General features: G+C 44.6%; 1 protein-coding gene across 2 annotated transcripts in view; it reads left to right on the top strand.

Annotated features, from left to right (window-relative positions):
• The window catches only part of ec (ubiquitin specific peptidase echinus), an 80,513-nt gene extending 64,262 nt beyond the window's left edge, over positions 1 to 16,251 (top strand). For both annotated transcript variants that reach the window (XM_075691180.1, XM_075691181.1), the window contains exons 12-17: positions 374 to 1,049; positions 8,814 to 9,109; positions 9,234 to 9,353; positions 9,575 to 11,131; positions 11,763 to 11,824; positions 13,924 to 16,251. In XM_075691180.1, the coding sequence (XP_075547295.1) occupies positions 374 to 1,049; positions 8,814 to 9,109; positions 9,234 to 9,353; positions 9,575 to 11,131; positions 11,763 to 11,824; positions 13,924 to 15,408 (4,196 nt within the window). In that variant the 3' untranslated portion in view covers positions 15,409 to 16,251. The remainder of the gene's footprint in view (positions 1 to 373; positions 1,050 to 8,813; positions 9,110 to 9,233; positions 9,354 to 9,574; positions 11,132 to 11,762; positions 11,825 to 13,923) is intronic.
• The last annotated feature ends 6,474 nt before the right edge of the window (positions 16,252 to 22,725 follow it).

Genomic DNA, 22,725 nt, shown 5'->3' with positions numbered 1-22,725 from the left:
CTCTCACATTTGCTTAAGAACAGGGAATGTTGCCTCAGGTTCCAACTTTCAGACTGTGAGTGTAAATTGTGCATCTCAAGGCAATGGATGAGAGAGCCTGCTTAATGTAGTAAATAAACATTGGAAGTGTGGAAATACAGATGATGATAGGGAAATACTGAAGAGATTGGAGCATCTGGGAAATTCAATATGGCAGACACCATTTTTCATAAAATCATCTGTTTTTAATAAAAATATACATCAGTACGATCTGGGCATAATCATTCTCTAAAGCATATTTCATAATTGTTTTGCCTTGAAGTTGTTACATGACACATTAAGTTCATCGTGTACATAATTAAAAAAGTTATTTCAAATTTCTTTGCATCCACAGAAAAACAGATGGACCTGAAGCGATCAACGAGTGAAAAGCACAGGTATGGGCAGCAAAATGGAAAAAAGAGCGAACACCTGCCTGCAGGAATGCATATTGCCGGTGATGTGCCATGGAGCCGCGGCAACTACCTGAGCACCAAAAAAGGCATCAGCATGGGAGGCCGCTCAGCAATGCAGGAGCCTTTGCCCATCTTGGACATGGCTTTTGCTCACTGTGCAAAACCAAGGGCAAGGACTTACTCGGACACGTCCATCATGTCAGAACGCCCCTATGAGCCACATGGCAGCGGGTCAGACCTAGAAGCTCAGCATACAAGGGAGGGTGTGCGCCATATGGCCAAACAGGCAGGAAGGGATGGCACCTTGGATGCAGACATCAACAGCACATATATCAGCAGGCAGGCAGTGGAGAGCGTACTGAGCCTTCAACACTTGCAGAGGCAACGAGCCCTCCTTGGGGCAAGCACATCAGTTGTACCTGGCAGCCGCAATAGCAGCAGCAGTCTTGAATCATTTGAAAACTCACTGCATATGAGGGAGAAGGCATCGGACTGCATTGATGGCACATGCCGTAGGAGAGATTCTGGAAACTGGAGTGGAGATAGAAACAGTGCCAGCTCAGCTAGCAGCACTTCTCTGGATGGGCCTTACTACTGTGCTTCAGGTGTAAGGAGGTGAGTAATGATGGAAGCTGTGGCACTGAAACTTATGAAAGGTAGAAGCAGCAAGGCTGTATTTTTTTCTGAGGAGTTTCCTTAGTGTACGAATACTTTTTTCACTTTCCTTGTGCAGTAAAATATTCTGATATATTTTGCTAAGTAAGTTTTCTACAATTACAGAGGTCAACTAAAGTGCAATACAATAAACAAAAAATTACCCTCTTTTATACAGACCGATAACTAGTTTGTGTAGAGGTTATACCAGTGTTGAAAGCATTCGAAAAGGTTGCCTTTCTTTACTTTTATTTAACAAGTCTGCATAACATAAAATTCTCTGGTTTTACGTGCCAAAACGAAGATATGATAATGAGGCATGCCTACTGGGGGACTCCAGGTTAATTTTGATCACCTTGAGTTCTTAATGTGCACCCAATACAGGGTACACAGGCATTTTTGCATTTCGCCGCCATCGAAATGCATGCGCTGCAGCCGGGATTTGATCCCGCGACCTTGGGCTTAGCAGCGCGATGCCAAAGCCACTACGCCACCACGGCGGGTCTGTGCATAACATAAAGTCAGTGTGGACAGTTAAGAAATGTGATTTATTGATTGGGTTGTTGGTCCTTGTTAGGTTAGGCAGATCATTGTCTATGATTAAGTTATATGTGTGGAAAGTACATTTTTGAAGCTATTTGTAGTAAGCATTATGTAAGTCATACATGAATTTCTTCATTAGCTGCATTTAATTTACATGCGCTTAAGGTTCTTGCTCTAACATTACTGAAATCGATTGTGCAAAAACATGTCACTGTGTTCAGAAATTAGGAAAAGGAGTTTGTGCTACATGTCCCACTCAGTCGGCCGAAGTGAACATCCGTTCACTTTGGCCGACTGAGTGGGACATCTAGCACAAACTTAAACTCAAACGGCGGCTTTCTCGCCGTTTCGCAACGACCGCCTTATCTTCCCGGGACTTTTTTGCCGCTCCCCGCGCCTCTACAGCTCTGAAGCAGTTCCAACGCGGTTGCCCCTGCCGGGGCCATAGCTGCCTTGGCGTGTTTTCTACACCATGAACCAAGAGCGCCAAGCGACCAGCTCTTCCGAGGCCCATGTTCTAAACGGGCGTGCAAAGGGCCTTTGGCCAATTCGCCGCTCTGTTTCGATGGAGCATTTATCTACCGCAACGTCATTTTCCAACGAGCAAAAGACGCAATCGGCGACGGAGAACGCCGCTGCGCGTTCCTCGACAACGAAGACGCCCGAGGTGGATATCGCGGGAGTGGCCGCCGATCCCATCGTCGCCAATTTTCCTTCCCAACAACGAGAGGTAGACACTCTGACCGGGAAAAGGATGGAGGAAGATGCTACCCCGAACATTTACAACGACAAAACTGACGACGACACAGGTGGCTGTTGGAAGACAGTCATACATATATATAAGCGACGCATCCATCAAACGCGCGCTAAGACGCAACCCTCCGAGAACATCTTGGGCATTCCGGACGCCTTCCAGCCTACCGTACGCAAGCACAGTCGGAATCAGAACCTGCCTAAACTTCCTTTGCACGATGAAAAGATAATTCTGCGGCCTCACAGAGGACTTTGCCTCGATAAGTGACGCGCCCAGAACTCGCCAGTGCTCTATGGAGTGCAGCCGGCTTGACCACCGACGATCGTCAGGACATCATATCCCGACTGCGACCTCAGCAGAACTTGGCAATCATCAGCACACCCCAGTCACACGTAGCCGACGCATTGTACAAGGTGAGGGAGCTGAACCTTGGTCAGTGGGTCTAACCCATCACAACATATTTTGCGGCCCCAGACAACTCATGCAAGGGAATTGTTCCGGGTCTTTTGCTCGGTACACCGTCTTCCAAGCTAGTGGATGAGCTTTTTGCTCCTGGAACTCAAATACTTCAAGCACAAATGATGGGTCAAACCAACGTTGCGTTGGTAACATTTGAAGGACTTAAAGTGCCTCGCTACGTGCGTTTCTATGGTGCAGAACTCCGCTGCTACCCCCCATCGACCCCACCAACTGGTCTGCAAGATATGTCACAAGCTCGGCCATTGGGCTGATTACTGCCCTACGCCGCACGTGGTCATTTGCGCAACGTGCGGGACTGACAACCCCACCCCGTCACATCCGTGCACCCCACACTGCAGATCCTGTGAGGGGACCCACCCTACAGCGGATCCAAACTGCCCGCGGCGTCCTAGGCAGACACTGAACAAAGCTTGGGTGCGGAAAGCTCTCGAGAAAAAGCAGTGTGAACTTCAACCCTCCAGCTACCCGACCACTACCACAGATACGGCGGAGACCCGAACGTCGCGCGCCCCAACGAAGGAGACCAGACAAGACCGGTCGGAGACCCGTTCGAGATCTCGTCGCAAGTTCCGGACCCGCTCCAAATCTCGGTCCCGATCCCGCGAGGCATCGGTGCGCCTCCCAGAGAGGCGCCCTCCTTCCCCATCTTCCCAACAACCCTACAAGAAGGCCCTGCAGATCAACTCCGCAGCCAAGGTGACCCTGGTCCCTTCAGGGGTGCAGCGGACCCCGGAGAAGAAAACAGCAATGGAGGCACCTCAGGAGGTAGGTCGGGCGGAGGGTCCCCCACAGCTCGCACCGCCCCGTAAATCTCTCCCTACCCCTTCCCCTATTACCAATTCGTTATCGAATCCCGATCCTCTAATAGAAATGGCCTGCCTACGTCGTGACATGGAGGCGCGCTGTGAGCGCCTGCAAAAACAAATGGACGCGCTGGTGGCAGACATGAGCACTAGTATGCAGGCGGCTCTGGACAGGATAGAACGCCAAATGGAGGCCCTTCAAATAGGGATTACGGAGCAAGTGAAATCATGTATAGAGTGCACTTTCGCACGCATGCCTGAGCTTAGCGGTAACAACGAAAGCGCGCTTTCCGACCAAGGCTCTCGGCTGCAGCCTTCAAATGTGGGCACCCGGCGCCCGCATCCCTATGCACGACCGCCTGCTTCCTCTCGCGATGATGATGGCGGCGCGTAACACGGAGCAACTAGTGGTGTGGCAGTGGAATTGTAGGGGATTCCGCCGGAAACGAGGTTCCCTACAGCAGTATATCGCCACATCCACGAACCCTCCCGACGTCATCCTCTTACAGGAAGTCAATTGCACCCCTTCTTTATTCGGCTACAGCACGCTCTCGGGTGTCTCTCCTCTTGTGGGAGCCTTAGTTTCGAAACATGTTACATGTCACATGCATACCACAAACATTGACATTCCTCACTCACCAAATATTGGAAATAATTACGCAAGGTAAACGCAGCGAGAGTCTGTTTATACTCAATGCATACAGTTACCCCCGTTCGCGAACGCACTGTTTTCAGCACCTACTAACAGAATTTGGTAGATTTGGATGGGTTTGTGTGGTGGCCGGCAACTTTAACGCTCCACATACTGCATGGGGTTACGTTAAATCGCAGGCTAAAGGGACCCGCTTATGTAATGCCATCTGTAACATGAGATACACACTGCTTACCGATCCACAGCACCCCACTCGGATGGGCAACAGCGTATCTCGTGACACCTGCCCTGACCTTACCTTCGTGCGCAATACTGGCCCAGTCGTTGCGCACGGGCCTTTAGAGGAGCACCTAGGTAGTGACCATTACATTGTGGCGACCACCTTGTCATTACGGGGTGCGCGCAGGCCCGAGCGAAATGTGCATATAACGGATTGGGCGAAATTCAGGGAATGTCGCCAGGAGCCACCTGAGCGCCAAAGCTACGAATGCTGGCTTGACTCTCTCACACAAGATCTAGAGGCCACCACGAGCACACTGCGCACCACAACCGAGACACCACACATAGACCCGCATTTACTTCATCTTTGGAACGCCCGCAGAGGGTTGACACGACGATGGAAACGACAACGCTCAACCGCAAACTTAGGAAACATATAGATCAAATTGCACGGGAATCTCAGGAGTATGCAGAGATCCTTACGAGGAATAACTGGCGAGCATTTTACGATCGCCTCTCAGGCACATTGAGCACAGCAAAAACGTGGTCGATTCTTCACTCACTCACAAATCCCACCACAACAAAGGGAAAAACATTTCAACAGCTGCACATCCTAATGCACGAGTACAGGGACGATGTCTCGACACACCTCAGAGAGCTAGAGAAGCATTTCATACCCACAGGCCCACCGCCGCAGTACCCTGACTATCCTTATGTAGGTGAGGCGAACGAATTGCTCGATGCAGACATCACATCTGATGAGGTGCGGGTGGTCCTACAAGACCTACGCCGCAACATGGCACCGGGAGCCGACCACATCTGATTCGCCACTCTTCGTAACCTCAGTGACCCGGATATTATAACCACCTCACCCATATCTTCAATGATTGCTGGCGCAAGGGCATGCTTCCCCAAGCATGGCGACACGTCGACATCACACTGATCCCCAAACCGGGCAAGCCTGTTATGGTTGAAAACTTACGACCCATCTCCCTAACATCCTGCATTGGTAAGCTCATGGAGCGTGTACTCTTGCGCCGTCTGCAGCCCTTCCTCGAAGAAAAATTATTCTTTTCTAACTCACAATTCGGATATCGGGCTCATCTGTCTGCCAAAGATGTGCTTTTACAATTGCGGGAGGAAGTCATAGAACCTCCCTTGTCCGCCCAAACGAGAGAACTCATCACCTTAGACCTAAAAGAGGCATTCGATAATGTTGAACATGACCTCATCCTTCGCAATGTTGCACATTCACTCTGACTCGTATGTACAACTATATCCGCGCATCTCTTCGAGATCACACAGCCACCGTAGAAATGGGACCGCATCGATCCGGTACGATTCGCTTTGTAGGACGTGGGACACCCCAGGGCTCAGTTCTTTCCCCTACTCTATTCAATATCGCGCTCGCAGGGCTCCCCCGGCTACTCGACCAGATCCCTGATGTCGCCCACGCTATTTATGCGGGCGAAATTACTATCTTGTCGACACACGGTCCCGACGGAGCCATCCAGGACCGACTGCAGCAAGCAGTTGATACACTTTCCGAGTACGCGAGAAAATGCGGCTTAAGATATGCTCCGGAAAAGTCAGAGCTCATAATCATTCACCCCCGGAGCCGTTCCTCTACTCCCCCTATCATTGTGCACGTGGATGGCACACCGATACCACAGGTTAATCGTGCTCGTATCCTCGGCCTACACGTCCAAGCGGATGGCAGGTCAAACTACTGTTTCCCTTCTATCTAGACAGATTGAGCAAATTCTGGCCATGATCCGGAGGGTCTCCAACAGGCGCTCGGGCCTTCGAGAAGAGGACCTGTTGCGCTTGGTGGAGGCATGCGTGATCAGCTGCCTTACGTACCATCTCCCATTTCAGTGGTTGACCCAAGCGCAACAACTTCGCATAGACGCAATGATCCACAAAGCGACGAAGCTGGCCCATGGCCTCCCGAATTATACTTCCACACGCCGTCTCCTTAACTTAGGGACACATAACACACTAGGCGAGCTGCTAGAGGCACATTGCGTCAGCCATCGCCAGCGCCTCCTACTCACTCCTACTGGCTGCCATCTTGTCACACGGCTAGGATACTCTGCCCACCCCTTGAGTCTGAAACCCGTCCAACGATCTTGTCGTCAGCGATACGCCAAGCACTAAGTATTCATCCCTTGCCACGTAATATGCACCCCGAGCATGACAAAGGGCGGCGCAAAGCCCGTGTACGATACATTGGCCGCATGCTTGCAAACATCCCGGAAACACATACTTTATACACGGACACATCACGCACTCAAGAGGGCTATACCTCATTAGTTTTGGATGGCACCGAATCCCTGAGAGACTCTGCTGCAATGCGCAGAACAAATGCCGCTTACGGAGAAATTCTCGGTGTTGCTCTTGCAATTCGATACGCCATCCGTGTTCCTGAGGAAGTGTATATATTGATGGACTCGCAACAGGCATGCCAGGCGTTCCTATCAGGACATGGCATTCCGAGAGCGGCGCACCAAATTCTCAAACAGATCCCGCAAAATACACCAACCACACCTCCCCGCATCCACTTACTCTGGAGCCCTGGTCATACCTCGCTGCCGGATAACGAACGCGCACATGTGGTTGCCAGAGAAATTTCCCTCCAGGCGACTCGGCGGGGTGAAGCGACTAGTTCAGAGTGGGGGGATCCCTTGCTCCGTTACAAAGACATACTCCGTCATTATACCCACATTCGTCGCACCCACACCGCACCACCGCTGTCCTTCTCGCAGGAGGAAGCAGTGGCATTACGCCGGTTACAAACCACAACTTTTCCAAATCTTGTCTGTCTCAATAAATTCTACCCACACTGTTATGCAGATCGTTGCCCTGGCTGTGGCAGCTTGCCCACAATCTTCCATGTGACGATTGATTTTACTGGAAACCTCTTTCCTCCCTTGCGAACTCTCCTTTACCCCCTACGCAACAAAGAGCTGTGGGACGATGCCCTCCACGACGGACCTCCCGAGGTCCTCCGAGCTGTGATACAACGGGCTCGAAACATCGCCGGAATCATCTTACGGACCCTGGACTGAGGGTTCCTCCCACACTGCTCTCGCCATTCAAATATTATTAATAAAGATGTTTTACTCTCTGTGCTATATTTCTTGTGTGTGTGTGCGTGGAACACAAGCTTCACTTTGTGTAAATGACTGGATGCCTCCAGAACAATTGACAGTACTCTGCTAACACTTATTTTAGTCTTGATAGTTTGTTTAAAGGGCCCCTCACCAGGCCCCATAGCAAATTATGGTTATACGCTGAAAAGTGTTACATGCCCTCTAGGGAGCGTTGTGCCGCAAAATGTTGCAAATCGGCTCTTTAATAGCTGAGATTGAAATATTTCAGTGCCGCAAACCCATGATTTCAAGAGCCGAGCTCCACTGCATAGCAAGACACTCTCTCCACTCGCCCCGTCTAGCCTCTGGAAGCGAAATGCCTTCCCTGCGTTTTCCCATACCAGACCTCAAGGATCGCGTGATGCATACGTCATGTCTTCATTTTTTTTTGTTCTCGCATTTTTTTTTCCTGGCACTGCGCATTTTTGCTGACGGCATTGCGCACAAGCTGTTCTGATTTTCTGGTTTCGAGCGGTGCACGATTTTGCGCACTGTGCACAAGGACACGTGACTAGTGGTATAATTCCGTGCTACACAAATACTGAGGCAGAACAAGCGGATCGCAGAGCATGATCACACGCTGGAGCAGGATAGAAAATGGCATAGTTTCCGTACCTGCGCACGTGACTACATGACCGTGGGAACAAGCAGATGAAGTGGAAGTACATCTCTCTGCTTTGGTGCAAAGTAAAACAAAAAACATGCAGACATTCCATTTGTGTTTTATTATTTCTCTAAACTTCAATTCGTCAATTCAAGCAACAGATCACACAAATAACAGATGTTGCCTTGAATAATTTCTGAAGTCGTGTCACCACGAGTGACATCACAGTGCGGACCCGAGTACGTAAGCGCAAGGACACCAGAACGTCACCGTCCAGCTTGGAGCGCAGTCGCCATGAGGGAAAGGAAAAAGAGTGTTCGGATGGAAATTTCAGACCTTTCCGTGGCGCATAGCGATGTAATTCTTTGTAAACATGATCGTTAGCGTGCATTGTATGCTGTGCGCTTGTCAGCGCAAAATGGCCAGACCTGGTGAGGGGCCCTTTAATGAGTATTTAAAGTGCAGTGTTTGTTTATGTTGCAAACGAGTCTCCGTTTCTCTTTTCTTTGCCACAGAGCTTGTGGAAGCCCTGGCAGGGCAGTGAACAACTATTCAAAGCACGAGTATTCCAACATTGGGATGCTTGTGGACAAAGGCTACGACTCTTACTCCCTGTCAAGCACAGACAGCTATCCATCTGCAGGAATGCCTGGGTCTCCAGCCAAGGCAGACCCACGCCTGCAACAAATACCAGAAGCTGTACACATTTCCAACAGGCTTGAGCGGGCCATTCACCACTCTCTGTTGCAAGGAAGCGACTCAGCCTCGGACTCCGTTTTTGATGATGTCTTCACGAGTGGGAAAGGAGAGGGTGAGTATTATGTCTTCATACTCTTCTGATATGCAGTTAACTATATAGTTCTACATGTGCAGTGCAAACACATTTAAGAATGTTCCCTTAAGTGTATCCATTATTTCTTCACTTCTTTGTGCAGAAGAATCACAAGACTGTGAGAAGCTGTGCTCGCAAGCTGAGGTTTGCTTGAAGATGTCATATGAAAAAGAGCAAACAGGAGACCTTAAAATGGCCATTTTCTTTAGTGATTCAGCAGCAGGTGAGTGCAAAAGAAGTGGAACAATAACAAAATGTATTTTTCCTATTGAAGTACACTACTTGAACTGGTCTAATGGCTCTCATATTGTTTTTTTTTAAGCCGATTATATTTTTCCTCCGTGAAATCTCATTTATATAGGCATCCGCTGTTGATATTTTCTTTGTGACAGTGCTGTTGCATTCACAAATTGCACTAAGATTATGCTAATCTTTCTTCCACAGCTAAAGCAAGAGCTGCCATGGATGCTCCTTATGGCAATGCACAGTCACTGATTGCAGCAAAGATGAAGCACAGCATGAGTGTAATGCGCTCATCTAACCTGTCCAAGCGATTGAAAGAAGCAGAAGAACGTCGCCGGGGGAAGGAACCCAACGGCTATGATGCTCACCACAGCCGTCAAGGGAGCAGAGATAGCACACACAGCCGTCACACTCGCCAGGGCAGCAGAGACAGTGCATGCACTGTCATTGATCTGTCAGAGCCAGTGAAAAGCATAGAAATATATGCAACTCTGCCCAAAAAGAGCTCCAAAAAGAAAAGTGGTGCACTGTTTTCCCACTCCTCTCTTCGTCTCAAAGATGATGTGGAAGTCTACAAGGATTTTCTTGCAGACCGGTGGCACACCAGCAGTCAGGATGATTCAGCCATTAAAATAATGTCTGATGGAGAGTACACGCTCAATCCTAAGACTAAGATGAGAAATGGAGTGGGCAGCCTTAGTGAGACCAATGGTGCAAAGATGAAAGACCCTGAATTCAGTGATTATTCTAGTGAATGGGAGCAGTCCAAGAAGCCTTCCTTACACCGAACGCTCTCCAACCCAACAGGCATGAAGAACCATGATGCTGATGATGCCAACAATGTTTCAGCTTCAATGAAGAAACAGCACAGGATTCGGAGAAAGTTGATGGGTGGTTTCATGCGTCGCAAAAACAGGAGTCTGCCTGACCTGCGGGAAGGCAAAGATGCACCACAGACTGAATCAAGGGCACTTGATGACAATGTCATTTTCGATGCTAAAAATGAACGTGGCATGAAACAAGAGTCCTCTAATGAAGATGAGACTCGGGAAGATCATTCTGCCACAATCAAACGCCGTGGCTTCCACCAGCCTCACAGGGCCTTTGTTAACAGAAACTATGCACAGCGACCACTTTTAACCAAGGTTGACCCTCCCCAAGTTGATGGGGTGACCTGTTCTACCGCACTACATCAGAGGAGCACTGCTTGTGAGAATCAAGAAGATTCAGCAAAACTGGCATCATGTTGGCCACAGCCACGACAGCAGCCATCTGAAAGTGCAATCTCTTCTACGACGCTGCACCAGAGGAATGCTGCTTTTGAGCAGCAGGACAGTTCAGCTAAACAGGCACCTTGTTGGCCACAGACACGACAGCAACCATCCGAAATGTTTGGAAACAAAACAATGGGAGTTGACGTGGGAAGTTTCAGTGATCCCCTTATGCCAAGTCCGGCTCTAAGCCTTTCCAAGGGCTTGAGCACAAACCAAGGCACAGTATTGGAACCAAACAGTTTCTTAAAAGAGCTACACAACAAGAGAACACAAATCTTGAAATCCCTGCCCAAATCACCCGACAATGTTCGAAACCAGGGTGGTGAGTCAGTAGTGCAAGTGAAGCTGGAGCAGCATTCCAGTCCTGCACCAAGTGGAAATAGCTGGTTGTGTGAACTTCAGTCAAAACAGATGGCGATGCTCAAGAAAGGGGACCGTATGGATGATGTGAAGACTTCATGTGACAAAGATTTGATACTTTCTGGTAAGCAGATTTTTGCATCGTTACTCAAATAGATTCTGACTCTTAAAAAATGATGCAATACTTAGCATCAGTACTTTCTTTTAATTTTAGTGTTATGTTATGATAAGGTTTGCCATGGAAGAAAATGAATTAGGTGATAATGGGTTTTATGATTATGTTATTGTCCATCATTTAAGTGAAGCTTCATAGTGCAAAGTTGCATTTTATTTCACATTTGCTTGGGTCATGCCAAGGCACCTTAGTACATTATTCAGCCAAAGAAGTTCATGTTGCTGACTGGCCATATGAACACTTTCTGTCCTTCTCTTAATCATTTTTTACCCTTTCTCCTTTCCCCAGTGCAGGGTAGCCGACCAGGCTCAGCCCTAGTTAACCTCCCTGCCTTTCATTTATCCTTGTCTCTCTCTCACTTAATTGAACTTTCAGTTATGCCATTTTTAATGTTTTTTTTTTTCAATAAGAATCTATGTAATTTTCTGTGACATGCATTGCATTTAGACTTTATGTGGCAGTGCATGCATACGAATGATAAGATGCCTGATGCGTGCACTGCGAAGATTGAAAATTAATTCTTGATTTATAATTTGTGATGTTTTTGTTTCATTTCTCTTTCATTCTTTAAATTTAATAGGAAAAGAGGAAGCTCTTCGACAGCCACTGATGCTTTCAGCTCCCCAAGTTGCCAACAAACATGTAAGTGTTTATATATATAGTGTTTGCTAATAATATGTTAAGACATGTGATGGATGAAAACAGTGAAACACCAATTAAGAAAGCACAATATAATAACCGATGACAGTCAAAATTCTAGAAATCGTTGCAATGACTTTTACAGATGGTCAGCATTGCTAGCCATTAGTATTTTGCCCTGCATGTAAGTTTTTTCAGCCATTTCATTGACCCAACGAGGATTGACAAAGTGTGTAACAGGAGAATGGTCCTCCGCTGTAAACTGATTGGATTTGGTATGAAACAAAGCTGTTGAAGTTTGACATCCATTGATTTGTTTTGCAGTGATGTTTTAGCGTGGGGTAGAGCAAATAGTTGGCTATGGAGGTGCATGAAGACACAAAGTACCATAAGCTTAATTTATATGCACTCGACATAAGTGGGTCCAGTCAGAGATTGGGCTCACTGCTCATCCACACAGATTCGATAGAGTTGACATGTACTTTGCCAAATGAGTTCAGTGAGTCCACTTGATAAGCAATTGATTTGATTTTTTAGTGTGCCACTTGGAAAGACTTGTGTGGCACCTTTATTATTCTTGTATTTTTGGACCATCGCAGATACAAATATTGATTTTGTATGCTGTAAAAATGGAACACAAATGTACTTAATTTTGGCATGGTCAATAAAATTAAATGCCATCAATCAACCACATGCATGTTGTTTCTTGTGGCTTGTAGCAGTTCACGCCAGCAACAATGAATTTGCCAGCTATCTTTTCTTTTTCTGCATCTTATAAATAAATTAGATTCTTGAACTCATTGCCTAGTTAACGTCCCTCTGAGACATTGTCAAAATTCTTTACATCAAATGAGATACAGTGCTGAAAATGCACTGCTGTAGTAGAAAAATCAAACATGCTGCAACTGTGTTAATATATTCTCTTTAACCAGTAATTTTCTTGCTCGTGAAAGTATTCCATTATCTTCAATAAAACTTGGTGCTAGGCTAGTTGGTGATGCATTCTTTAAAACTGATGGTAGCGCTAAAAGGGACGAACACACAGTGAAAAAACGACACGCTGACGAGGGAACACATCTTTTTACTGTGTGTTCATCCCTTTAAGCACTACCATCAGTTTTAAAGAGTATTCCATTATCTTATCAAGTTCTCTTTCCTGTTACTGCTCAATCTCCCATGAATTGAGAAACGCATTTAAAGGGCACTACAGTACAAGGAAAAATAGGTTGAGCTGGGGGGGGAGGGGTATTCTGTAAGAGTCCACCTAGTCGACTGTCCATGTCAGCCGCTGCTGACTGGGTACAGTTGTACGAGCGAGGAGTATACAAGTGGCCCTAGCCAATCAGGAATGGCTGAAATGGACAGTCCGACTCTTACAGAATACCTCCCCCCCCACCCCCCTGTATTAGTAAATTATGCTTCTACATTACGAAAAGAGCCATTCTTACCATAATAAGAGGCTTAATAAGCCAGAACAGACGTAAAAGCGAAAGTCAGGCGTCAATGTCGCTTTGGAGTTCTCGCACCAGCTCGTTGTGATGTCATGGGTTTTCAAGGCGTCTGGTCAGGCCTAGTCCATTTTTTATTGGTAATGATGTACTACATTGTAATCCAAAAGAGCCAAAAACTGAACTTGCCAAGGCTTGAGAACTTTTACTGCACCATAATGACCCAAGTACGAGAAAATACATTGAAATTCATGACATCATGCTGGTATACTGGTGCTAGGGTTTAGGTGTGAAATTAAAAAAAATGGAAGTTTGACTTTCATTTTCTATTTAGGAATAAACCACTACCATAAAATTAAGGAAATCGTGTTTTGAAAGAATGTGTTATCAGTCTAAACTGATGTAGTGTTTCTCTTTTTAGTGTCCCTTTAAGACAGCCAAAATTTCCACTGAATTTCAGTGTTCATACTACATAGTAGTATTAGAAAGAAAATGTTGAAAGTCTGCAGGAATTATGTTTTTTTCCCCAACAGGGTCAATTAGCCCTTCGCTAATAGGAGTTTTGATACTGTTGTACTGTTATATATACCTATGACAACTTCTTGGTTTCACTCTCACCATGAACATTACCTCTTCTTTTTTTTTTTATCACAGGCATATCCTGCTGACAACCAAGCCACACAAGCTTTTAATGGATCTACCCAAAGTTCCGGCGAGCAGCATAATGAAAGTGCAGAAGAGCAGGAGGATATAAAGCCCAAGTCTGTCAAAGACCTTGCATTAAAATTTGAAAAGATCCTGCGTCCAGCTATACCGGATCAAGAAGTGTCAACTGTGCATGAAGAGTCACAGCTGGCTGCTGCCAAGGAGCCTTCCTTGATTGCCAACAAGAGCGCTCCAGCTCCAGCAGGAAACTTGGTTATGCCTAGAGATTCTAGTTGTGAATCACAACCAATGAGCACCTCAGCTTTGGCAATGTGCAATGAAAAAACAAATGCCTCCACAAGTCTGCAGGCAGGCTCAGAGAACACGTCTCAGGGTCGACCTTTTGGTGTGGCACATGTCCCACAGCCGGCCACTGTTCCATGCCATAGAACAGCGAATCCTGCAATCCATTCACAACCAATGGCTCCAGCTGGGCAGACCTTCCTGCCACATAACCTTGCCACAGCACCTTGCTCTAGTGGTAGCTTTCCACCAGCCTACCAAGCTCCATCACCTTCGACACTCTGTACCATAAACTCTGCTCGCCACCATGCTTCATACACTCGACCATTTGTTCCACAGTCATCATTCCAGAGCACGTCACCTGTCATGGGCACAATGCATGGCTCAGGCAACCATCTGGCACCCAGCCATGGAGAAGCCAATCTTTTGGCATCCAGCCATGTTGCATCTAGCAGTGCAGGTGCCAGCTATGTAACAGCCAGCTATGAACAGAAACCAAGTCATGTCAAGCCTCCAGCAGCACAGCAGCAGTATGGGAAGGCTTTCCAGTATGCCAAACCTGATCCTGCAGAGATAAGATCATTTACTGCTACCAGGGGACCTCCAGCAGTCCCAGTAGTCAGTGAAACGATGCTGCATAGCACATCTTCCAACAGCGACTCATCAAAGCGGCCAACAAGACCTCCTGATTATGAGACTGCACTGCAGCGACTCGAAATGATAAAGGAGCAACAACGCACAACGTCCCCTGACAGCTTTCAGTTCCCTACCAAAACACCACCAGATGTGCTTCAAGGTCAGCAGCTACCTCAACCAGAAGTGGAGCTCGGCAAGAAGCGCAAGACTGCCCTGAAAAAGTGTGTAACTTTTTCCGATGAAGTGGTTTTAGTAGCTTGTGCAGAGGAAGAGGAGGATGACTATGTGCCCAACCCACTTCTCGAAAGGGTTTATCGGCAGCATGCAGCGAAGCAGGACTCCAGAGAGTGCCATGAGCCTTCACAGTTCGAGGACATCAGCTCTGTTCACTCATCTGACTCATGTGATAGTGTTTGCCATGTGGACTCTGTTGTCAAGCCTCATGATGGCTCTCAAGTTCCTTGCAATCTGTGTCACAAGAAGTTTGTGTCTCCTCCGACAGTGTACTGCCCTGATTGTGCCTTTTACATGTCAAGGTTTCAAAAACGGACATAGCCTTTTTTTTTTCTTTGACATTCTCTTCCGGACTTCCGTCCAGTCTGTGATATTTGTCAGGGTTAACTTGGTGAAATGCCACTTGCTTAAGCATGTTGTACTTTTGCACTGTTAATTCTACAATACAAACTGAAGTTCTATCTTAGCCAACATCTGGCAAGTGGCTTTACCTTCCATGAAATTAAGGTTGTGTACGGATGCCAAGTAAATAATGGCATCGTGAGTATTATATCTGCTGTTATGTTTTTCATTGAATTCTCAAGATGTGTGCCCAGTATTGACTATACTGTATAACAATCAGATAAAAATAGCACAAGTTGTTATTATATGATGATTTAATGCGTGGCTGTATTTGTTCATATGCTGTGTACATTTGTTTATAAGGTATAACAAATGTTATTTCACAACAAAAGCAGAATCACCATTTGCCTGTTGTGTGCTTTGTGTTCAGAAACATAGCTATTTATACAACTGAATGAGCAGTACCTTGAACAATTTGTGATAATTCGAATGTTTTTATGTATCAAATGCTTCTGTATTGTACAGTATTAGTTACATGAAAGACACCTACGCCTCATGATCTCAATTCCCTTCATTTGTCTTACTAATATAATAGTGTTGTAGCATACAGATGTTGAGTAGAACAAGTAGTGCTTGTAAAAAGAGCCTCACTGAAACTTTGAAAACTTCGTTTTGTAGCCTTGCTATTGAGTGTAATGTGCCTGCATTCTTGACATTAAATAACAGAAAAGCTGCACTTTTCAAATACAAAAACACTTTTTTTGGAGCTTTTATGTGCCAAAGTTGAAAGCAATTTGTAAATAAACATTACTCTTCATTGCATCAATTGTTGGTCTCCCTAATTGCTTTATGGCTGATTACATCGCAGCGGGCCTGTGATGTATTGTAGGATCACCAAGCTAAAGTCTTTGCTTGCATACTTGATACTAAGAAGTGCTTTCCAAATAAACAAACAAAGCCGTACACCCTACTGCTACAATTCTTGCGTGAGCAGGGCCCATGTGCTTCCATTTAGATGCCCTCATATGCCACCAGGGCAAGCCATATGAATAATAAAAAAAAGCAGAATAGTGCACATGTGACAAAAAGTTTTAATGAGATGGCCATAATCAGTTCATCATCAAGTCCATGATTATACTACCAACACTGTTAATGTTCAGTATTTGAAGATGCACAATTGCTTCCCAATGGAACCTGTTGTAGTCTACTTGGGAGGTATTGTTCAAATAATCAATCATTTAAAGCTGTCCTCAAGTTCGGGTCCCAACAAAATTAACTCAAAACTTTCTGAAAAACACTTCGATGTATTCATCTTTTTTTTTTCATATACCTCTTCAGTCATTATAGTGCTCCAAACTTTCACATGACTGGTAGGTGGGAAAAATTACTCTGCTATTTAATTTGAGTAACCCAAATTCTACCCTAAACTACAGGCCAATATCACTAACCAGCGAACCACGCAAGCTTCAAGAGCATGCCATTCATACAAGCCTTGTCGCATTCCTAGAATCTAACATTTTTTATAGCACTCAACATGTTTTTCGAAATAATTACTCTTGTGAGACAAAGCTGATTCCCTTCACTAATAGCATACTTTCAGCCCTCAACGACGGATTTGTTATTGATTGCCTTTTTCTTGATTTTGCCCAAAGCCTTTGATAAAGTGTCACATCGTTCACTAATTTTAAGATAAGCAAATTAAATGTTGATCCTTGTATTCTAAAATGTATTGAGTGTTTTCTTAACAACCGTATGCAACATGTCACTGTCAATGACTGTTTTTCAGCCTGCTGCGATGGAACATCTAGTGTCCCTCAGGGCAGCTGTGCTAGGGTCTTTATTATTTCTTAATTACATTAATGGCCTTCCTGATAGTATTACATCACCCATAAAACTGTGCATTATTTATAATGTGAAACATGGTCAATCGGTCAGCTTACATCTTCAGTCTGACCCCAACAAAGTTTTCAACTGGCGCATGAAATGGCAAATATAAAACTGTCTGTTTCCTGTTGATTTGATCCACTTGTAGCAATATACGTGATTAATGGTACAACTCCAGAACAAGTGTCTTGTTACAACTATTTTGGGGTACACATAACAGATAACTTATCTTGGAATACACACATGAATTACATCATTAACAATGCTAGTCGCACTCTTGACTATTTATGACGAAACTTCTCTCAAGCCCCTTCGAGGGCCTAAAACTGATACTTAACCAGACGTTAGTCCGACCAAAACTAGAATATGCATCGTCAGTGTGGGACCCTTATCATCGTAAACTAATTGGCCCCATTGAATCCATCCGAAACTGAGCAGAGTGCTTTATTTTGTCGGATTACTCCTGTGCGTTTAGCATTACACATTCGAAATCTACCCTCCACCTACCAGGGTTATAACTACGCAGAGAAGGAGCTAGAATTTCTGTTTTCCACAAGATTTACTTCCAAAACTCAATCCTCGGGCAAGAATTATTCTGGCAGCCCTTATACTTATCACTGCGCACTGATCATGTGCACAAGGTTGGTACAAATTTGATTTTTCATTCCTTTCTACCTAAAACCAGCTTTGACAGGTACAGCCTCCCTTCATCCATCGCCAACATTGTAGATGTGTCACTGTTTAGAGAATCTCTTACTAATTACTTATTTTCATAATTCACGTGATCTGCGAACCTGTATGACGCACTTTTGCAAACCCTCATTATGTATATACAAGGATTGCTAGTTTGATTTTTCAAATTTTTGTACATATCTTTGTCTTAATTATTCTCTTCTTGTTGTTGCACTCACTCCTTCTCTAATGCCCTTCTGGGCCATGAGAAAACTGTTATAAATAAACAGTAAAACTTAATGCACTCACACTTTACTATCGGCACCTAGATATAGGGACACGCGGTCTGCACATCACTAAACTTTTGTGCAGCATGGGAGTGGGGCCTGAAAAAGAGTGGCTTCATGTAAATTCAGCTTTTTCTCAAGATTCTACACAGCCCAAATTTCGACATTGATAGCCAAAGCACGCAGCACTAAGCACAGGTGTGAAGTATTGTAATGAAGCATTGTAATAACTTTGCACTTTCTCAACATTGCGCCAAGGTTCAGATCCATTCAAATATGGTCGCAACCTGTACAATGCTAGTGGTGGTGGTCATTAGCTGTGGCCAATTTAAGTGTATTACAATGACTATCTTGGCAGTGTCAAAGGAAAGATCTAAGAATGTTATTTCATGTTCACTTAAAACTAGGTGACTTCGTTTTTTTATTTGTTTAATGTTTCACTAAAAAGGGAAGGGTACATAGATGTGCAAAAGTGTACACACAGCTGGTACACAGATGGAAGAAACAGGGAAAAAAAGCTATAAGAGCATAATTTGTACAACGGTGGAAACCAGTTATACAAGTTACGTATTGGACAAATCAAGTGAACATAAATGATAAAATCAACCAACAACCAACATACCGGAGCCGAGCATATATACAGACATGAAAAAGAAAGCCGTGGTGCTTACTGAGCAAACAAGTTAAATCACTAATGAAACCACCATTAAACAAACTTACTACAAAGTGGCAGGAAAAAGAAAACATTTAATGCAAATGGAATACTTAACTAATACTAGTACAGTTTTACATAGATAACAAACTAAAATCCAACACTTTAACAACAGTTGAAGCTCATTTACTAAGCATTAGTATATGACATTATTGATTTCTTGAGAGATGCTGCAAATTGCATGTTAACTTTATTTTAATACTCTAAAATTTTTCTGTTATGTATATCCTTCTTGTTTTCAATCAAACCTTGGTATAACGAAGTCGCATGTGTAGCTAAAAACTTCTTTATCTCGCAAAGTTCATTAAATCAAGGTTTCTATGTTTTAGCAGTAAAAATGACTGCATAGGTTCATGGAACAGCCCTTGGCTTAACCCTCAATATGATGAAGCAGCAGGGAATGTAGAATAAGGTTCTGCAATAAAAGAAGGATTTCAGACATCCACCCATGACCTGCCCTTATACTTTGCTGGAGAAATATACAATGACCTCCTTCTTCACATTATCCTCAATATTGCCATAAAACCAAGTACAGCAAGAAAGCAGCAAGGACTACTCGAATCATGGCACGGACATGGCTCACACCTATGTGCTCTAAATGTGGCAAGATCAGTGTATGATAGATACCAAGAAAAGGCCTCAAAATCGTAATCACTTATAACATAAATTGGAAACATGCTGCTTTATTAACACACTTCTGATTGGACTTGTGCTGCAAAATTGATTACCATGTGCAATTTGCACTAGAAAAAAGAGTTGGAATGCAGACGTCTTAGTGTCCACGGTGCCAGTGTGTTGGTTGGTTGTTCCTCAGTGAAATGGCACAACCCACTTTAGGAAATCGGCCATGAATCAGTATATGGTCACGTATTTCGCTCACCTCTATAACTGTTTTTGGCAGCAATTATTTTACATCGGTGGAACAGGGAAAATCTACATTTGTGGCAGACATTGGTTTTCTTAGCACATATGCTTTTGGATTGTTACACAAGATGCAAAGACAGTCTAAAGCCCCACAACCTTCTAGTTGAATATAAAACGCTATAAAAAGCAAAATAATGCACTCTAATGCTGGCAAAACATAGAAAAAAAAACTTATTTACAGGCGTGCCCTGATAAGTTTTCAAAAGTGGCACATAAACTCTTGATGCCTTTATAAACTTAGTGTAGTCTCTCATGTTTCTCCTTTTTTTGAAGTGCCTCCTGGTTTGAAAGAGCCTCTGACAGGTTCTTCCCACCTATAAGAGAGCTTGACCCCTCTCAATGTCAGAAAAGCATTATGAACTGCATCTCCCCTTAAAAGGCGCCTCGCCAGGCCTCATTGCAAACTTTAGTTATGCACTGGAAGTTTAAAACGCCATCTAGGAATCATTTTATTGAAATAATTTTTCAAGTCGGCTTATTTTTGGAGGAGACAGAGGAAATTGAATGCCCCTTTACCATACTGCCAGGATGTGACTGAGCGTGACTGCCAACAGAAACAGTCTCTCCTTCTGCCTTGAGCGGCGTCTTCAAGCGACTTTCCTTCCCCACCTTCTCCCATACATGAGCCGAGCGACCACACCAGGTTCACGTGACGAACCCCGCCTCAATTTTTTTTCGTTTCTTCTGTTTTTGCTGAGCAGCGCATTTCTGGTGGCGGCATTGCACGTTCTGCATTAGACAATTTACCAAAGTAGCTTGTCGTGGTGAGTGATGTTTGATGAATGTAAACTGTGATTTACGTCACGGTGTTTGTGCATGTTACTTCGACACTCTGGCTGGGAGCAGCGCTTCATTGAGAGGGAGGGCACGCAGCATTTCGTTTCGTTTCGCAGCGTGCTGCAGCGCTGTAATACTTTGCAGACGCGATCGTCAGTGCGTGAAGTATGCACTGCACTTGTCTGTTTAAAAAGGCCAAACCTGGTGAGGGTCCCTTTGAAGTATTTGTTAGAGTTAATGTGGGGAGTCCACATTTGTGAATGCAATAAATAAACTCAATGAAATATTCTAATTCATTATTTCGTGACTTGCTGTATGTTTTTAATGACACTTGAAATATAATTTTAACAAACAGCATTAATTAGCACCTGAAAGGGATAAACAAGGTGCTTTACAACGCACTTGCAACCTCACTTCCATGGCTGCTGTATCCATTATGCTTGTAAGCAACTGAACGATGAAAATAAACAAGTTGGTGGTGGTAGTAAAAGAAGAGCGATATAAGGTCAGAATAAAATTGCATCAGCCCTATGAGTGTTGCTGTATTTGTTTGAACATTACATTTGGCACAGAAGTAAAAAAACTACGTGGGTGAAGCTCACCATTGCAGACACAGACAGTGACAGGGTCACAATTTTAATAAAATTCTGGATATCTAGCATACTCACCTAGCATGCTACTCCAGGTGCTGGGTGATAATTACGGTATATGCAGTTGCATATACGTAGTTACAGATACATATACAACAGAGTTAGTCACAAAGTTTCGTTGAGGCCTGTGGACCTAAAAAAAAAAAAAGACCAGCAGCACTTTTGTGGTGTGTAACACACAGGTGGTGCTTTGCCCCAGGCCGAGAATGTGCTGCAGCTCCAAGTTTGAGTTGTGCCTTCAACGACTGTCTTTCTGACAAGTAGCGGTAGCAGTCTCACAGAAGATACGTTGCAAGTCTTCAGGAACGTTACACACAGAACAGATTGACGAGTGTGTTCACTGAATTTTACACTTGAAATAGTTAGTGTAGGCTATGCTAAGTCTGATGCAATGAAGGCATGCTTGATCTTGCCTATTGAGGCCTCACAGCATATAAAAGTTACAAGATGGATCGATTCTATAGAGTGGTCTATGGCAGTCTATGGCTTATGTCACACCAGAGGGATCAGTGCAAATGCCAAACAAATGCATGCATATATATCAGAGTTACCATGTCTCTTCTTGAGAGCGGTACCTGGATTATCTCTGTCGAAGTATTGTGAACAGCTCTGGCAGCACAGTCAGCCTGGATGTTGCCTTGTATATTGCAGTAGGCAAGTAATAACTGCAACACAATGTTGCGATGCAGTTCTCAGGCTTTTGATACACAGGCACCTGATGTCCATGACAAGTTATTCCGGCTCCATAGTATATAATGTAAACATACTAGTTTAGTGGCTGTAGCTGAAGTGCAGTGACTGAGAGTCGCAGAGATGATGTCATCACCACCACCACCACCATTATTATTATTATTATTATTATTATTATTATTATTATTATTATTATTATTATTATTATTATTATTATTATTATTATTATTTCATGTGAAAACCTATATGCACTTGAGAGAAAGGAAAGGAAGAGCAAGGAGCAGGCTGGCAAGTGCCATATGAAGGGGCACAACACTTGCCTACTCTCCAGAAAGGAGGGGACAGAAACAGAAATGGAAGATAGGAAAAAAAGGAGGAAAAAGAGGTGAGAACATTCACCGACAGAATCCCCACACCAATGGCAAACGACGTAGCTGTTTGAACCATCAGTGAACCAGACAGAACCAAACAGAACTATCAGTGCAAAGCTGATAGTGAAACCTGTAGCTGTTGTACAAAGCGCAAAAAATGGCCGCACTGGCCCAGGAGTATTTTTCTTGTGCTTGAACCTAGGCACAAATGTGACAATTGACCATGAAGGAAGTTTCTGTGGAGGCTCCATCAGCATAGAAAGGCTTTGATAATTTACCGGGAGCAAGCTATCACCTCAGGACTACAGCCTGAAGCAAGCGGGTGACCA

This window comes from Dermacentor variabilis, chromosome 1, assembly GCF_050947875.1.
Source record: "Dermacentor variabilis isolate Ectoservices chromosome 1, ASM5094787v1, whole genome shotgun sequence".
NCBI lineage: Eukaryota > Metazoa > Arthropoda > Arachnida > Ixodida > Ixodidae > Dermacentor > Dermacentor variabilis.
Note: the sequence above shows the minus strand (reverse complement) of the source record. Positions and strands in the feature narration are given on the sequence as shown.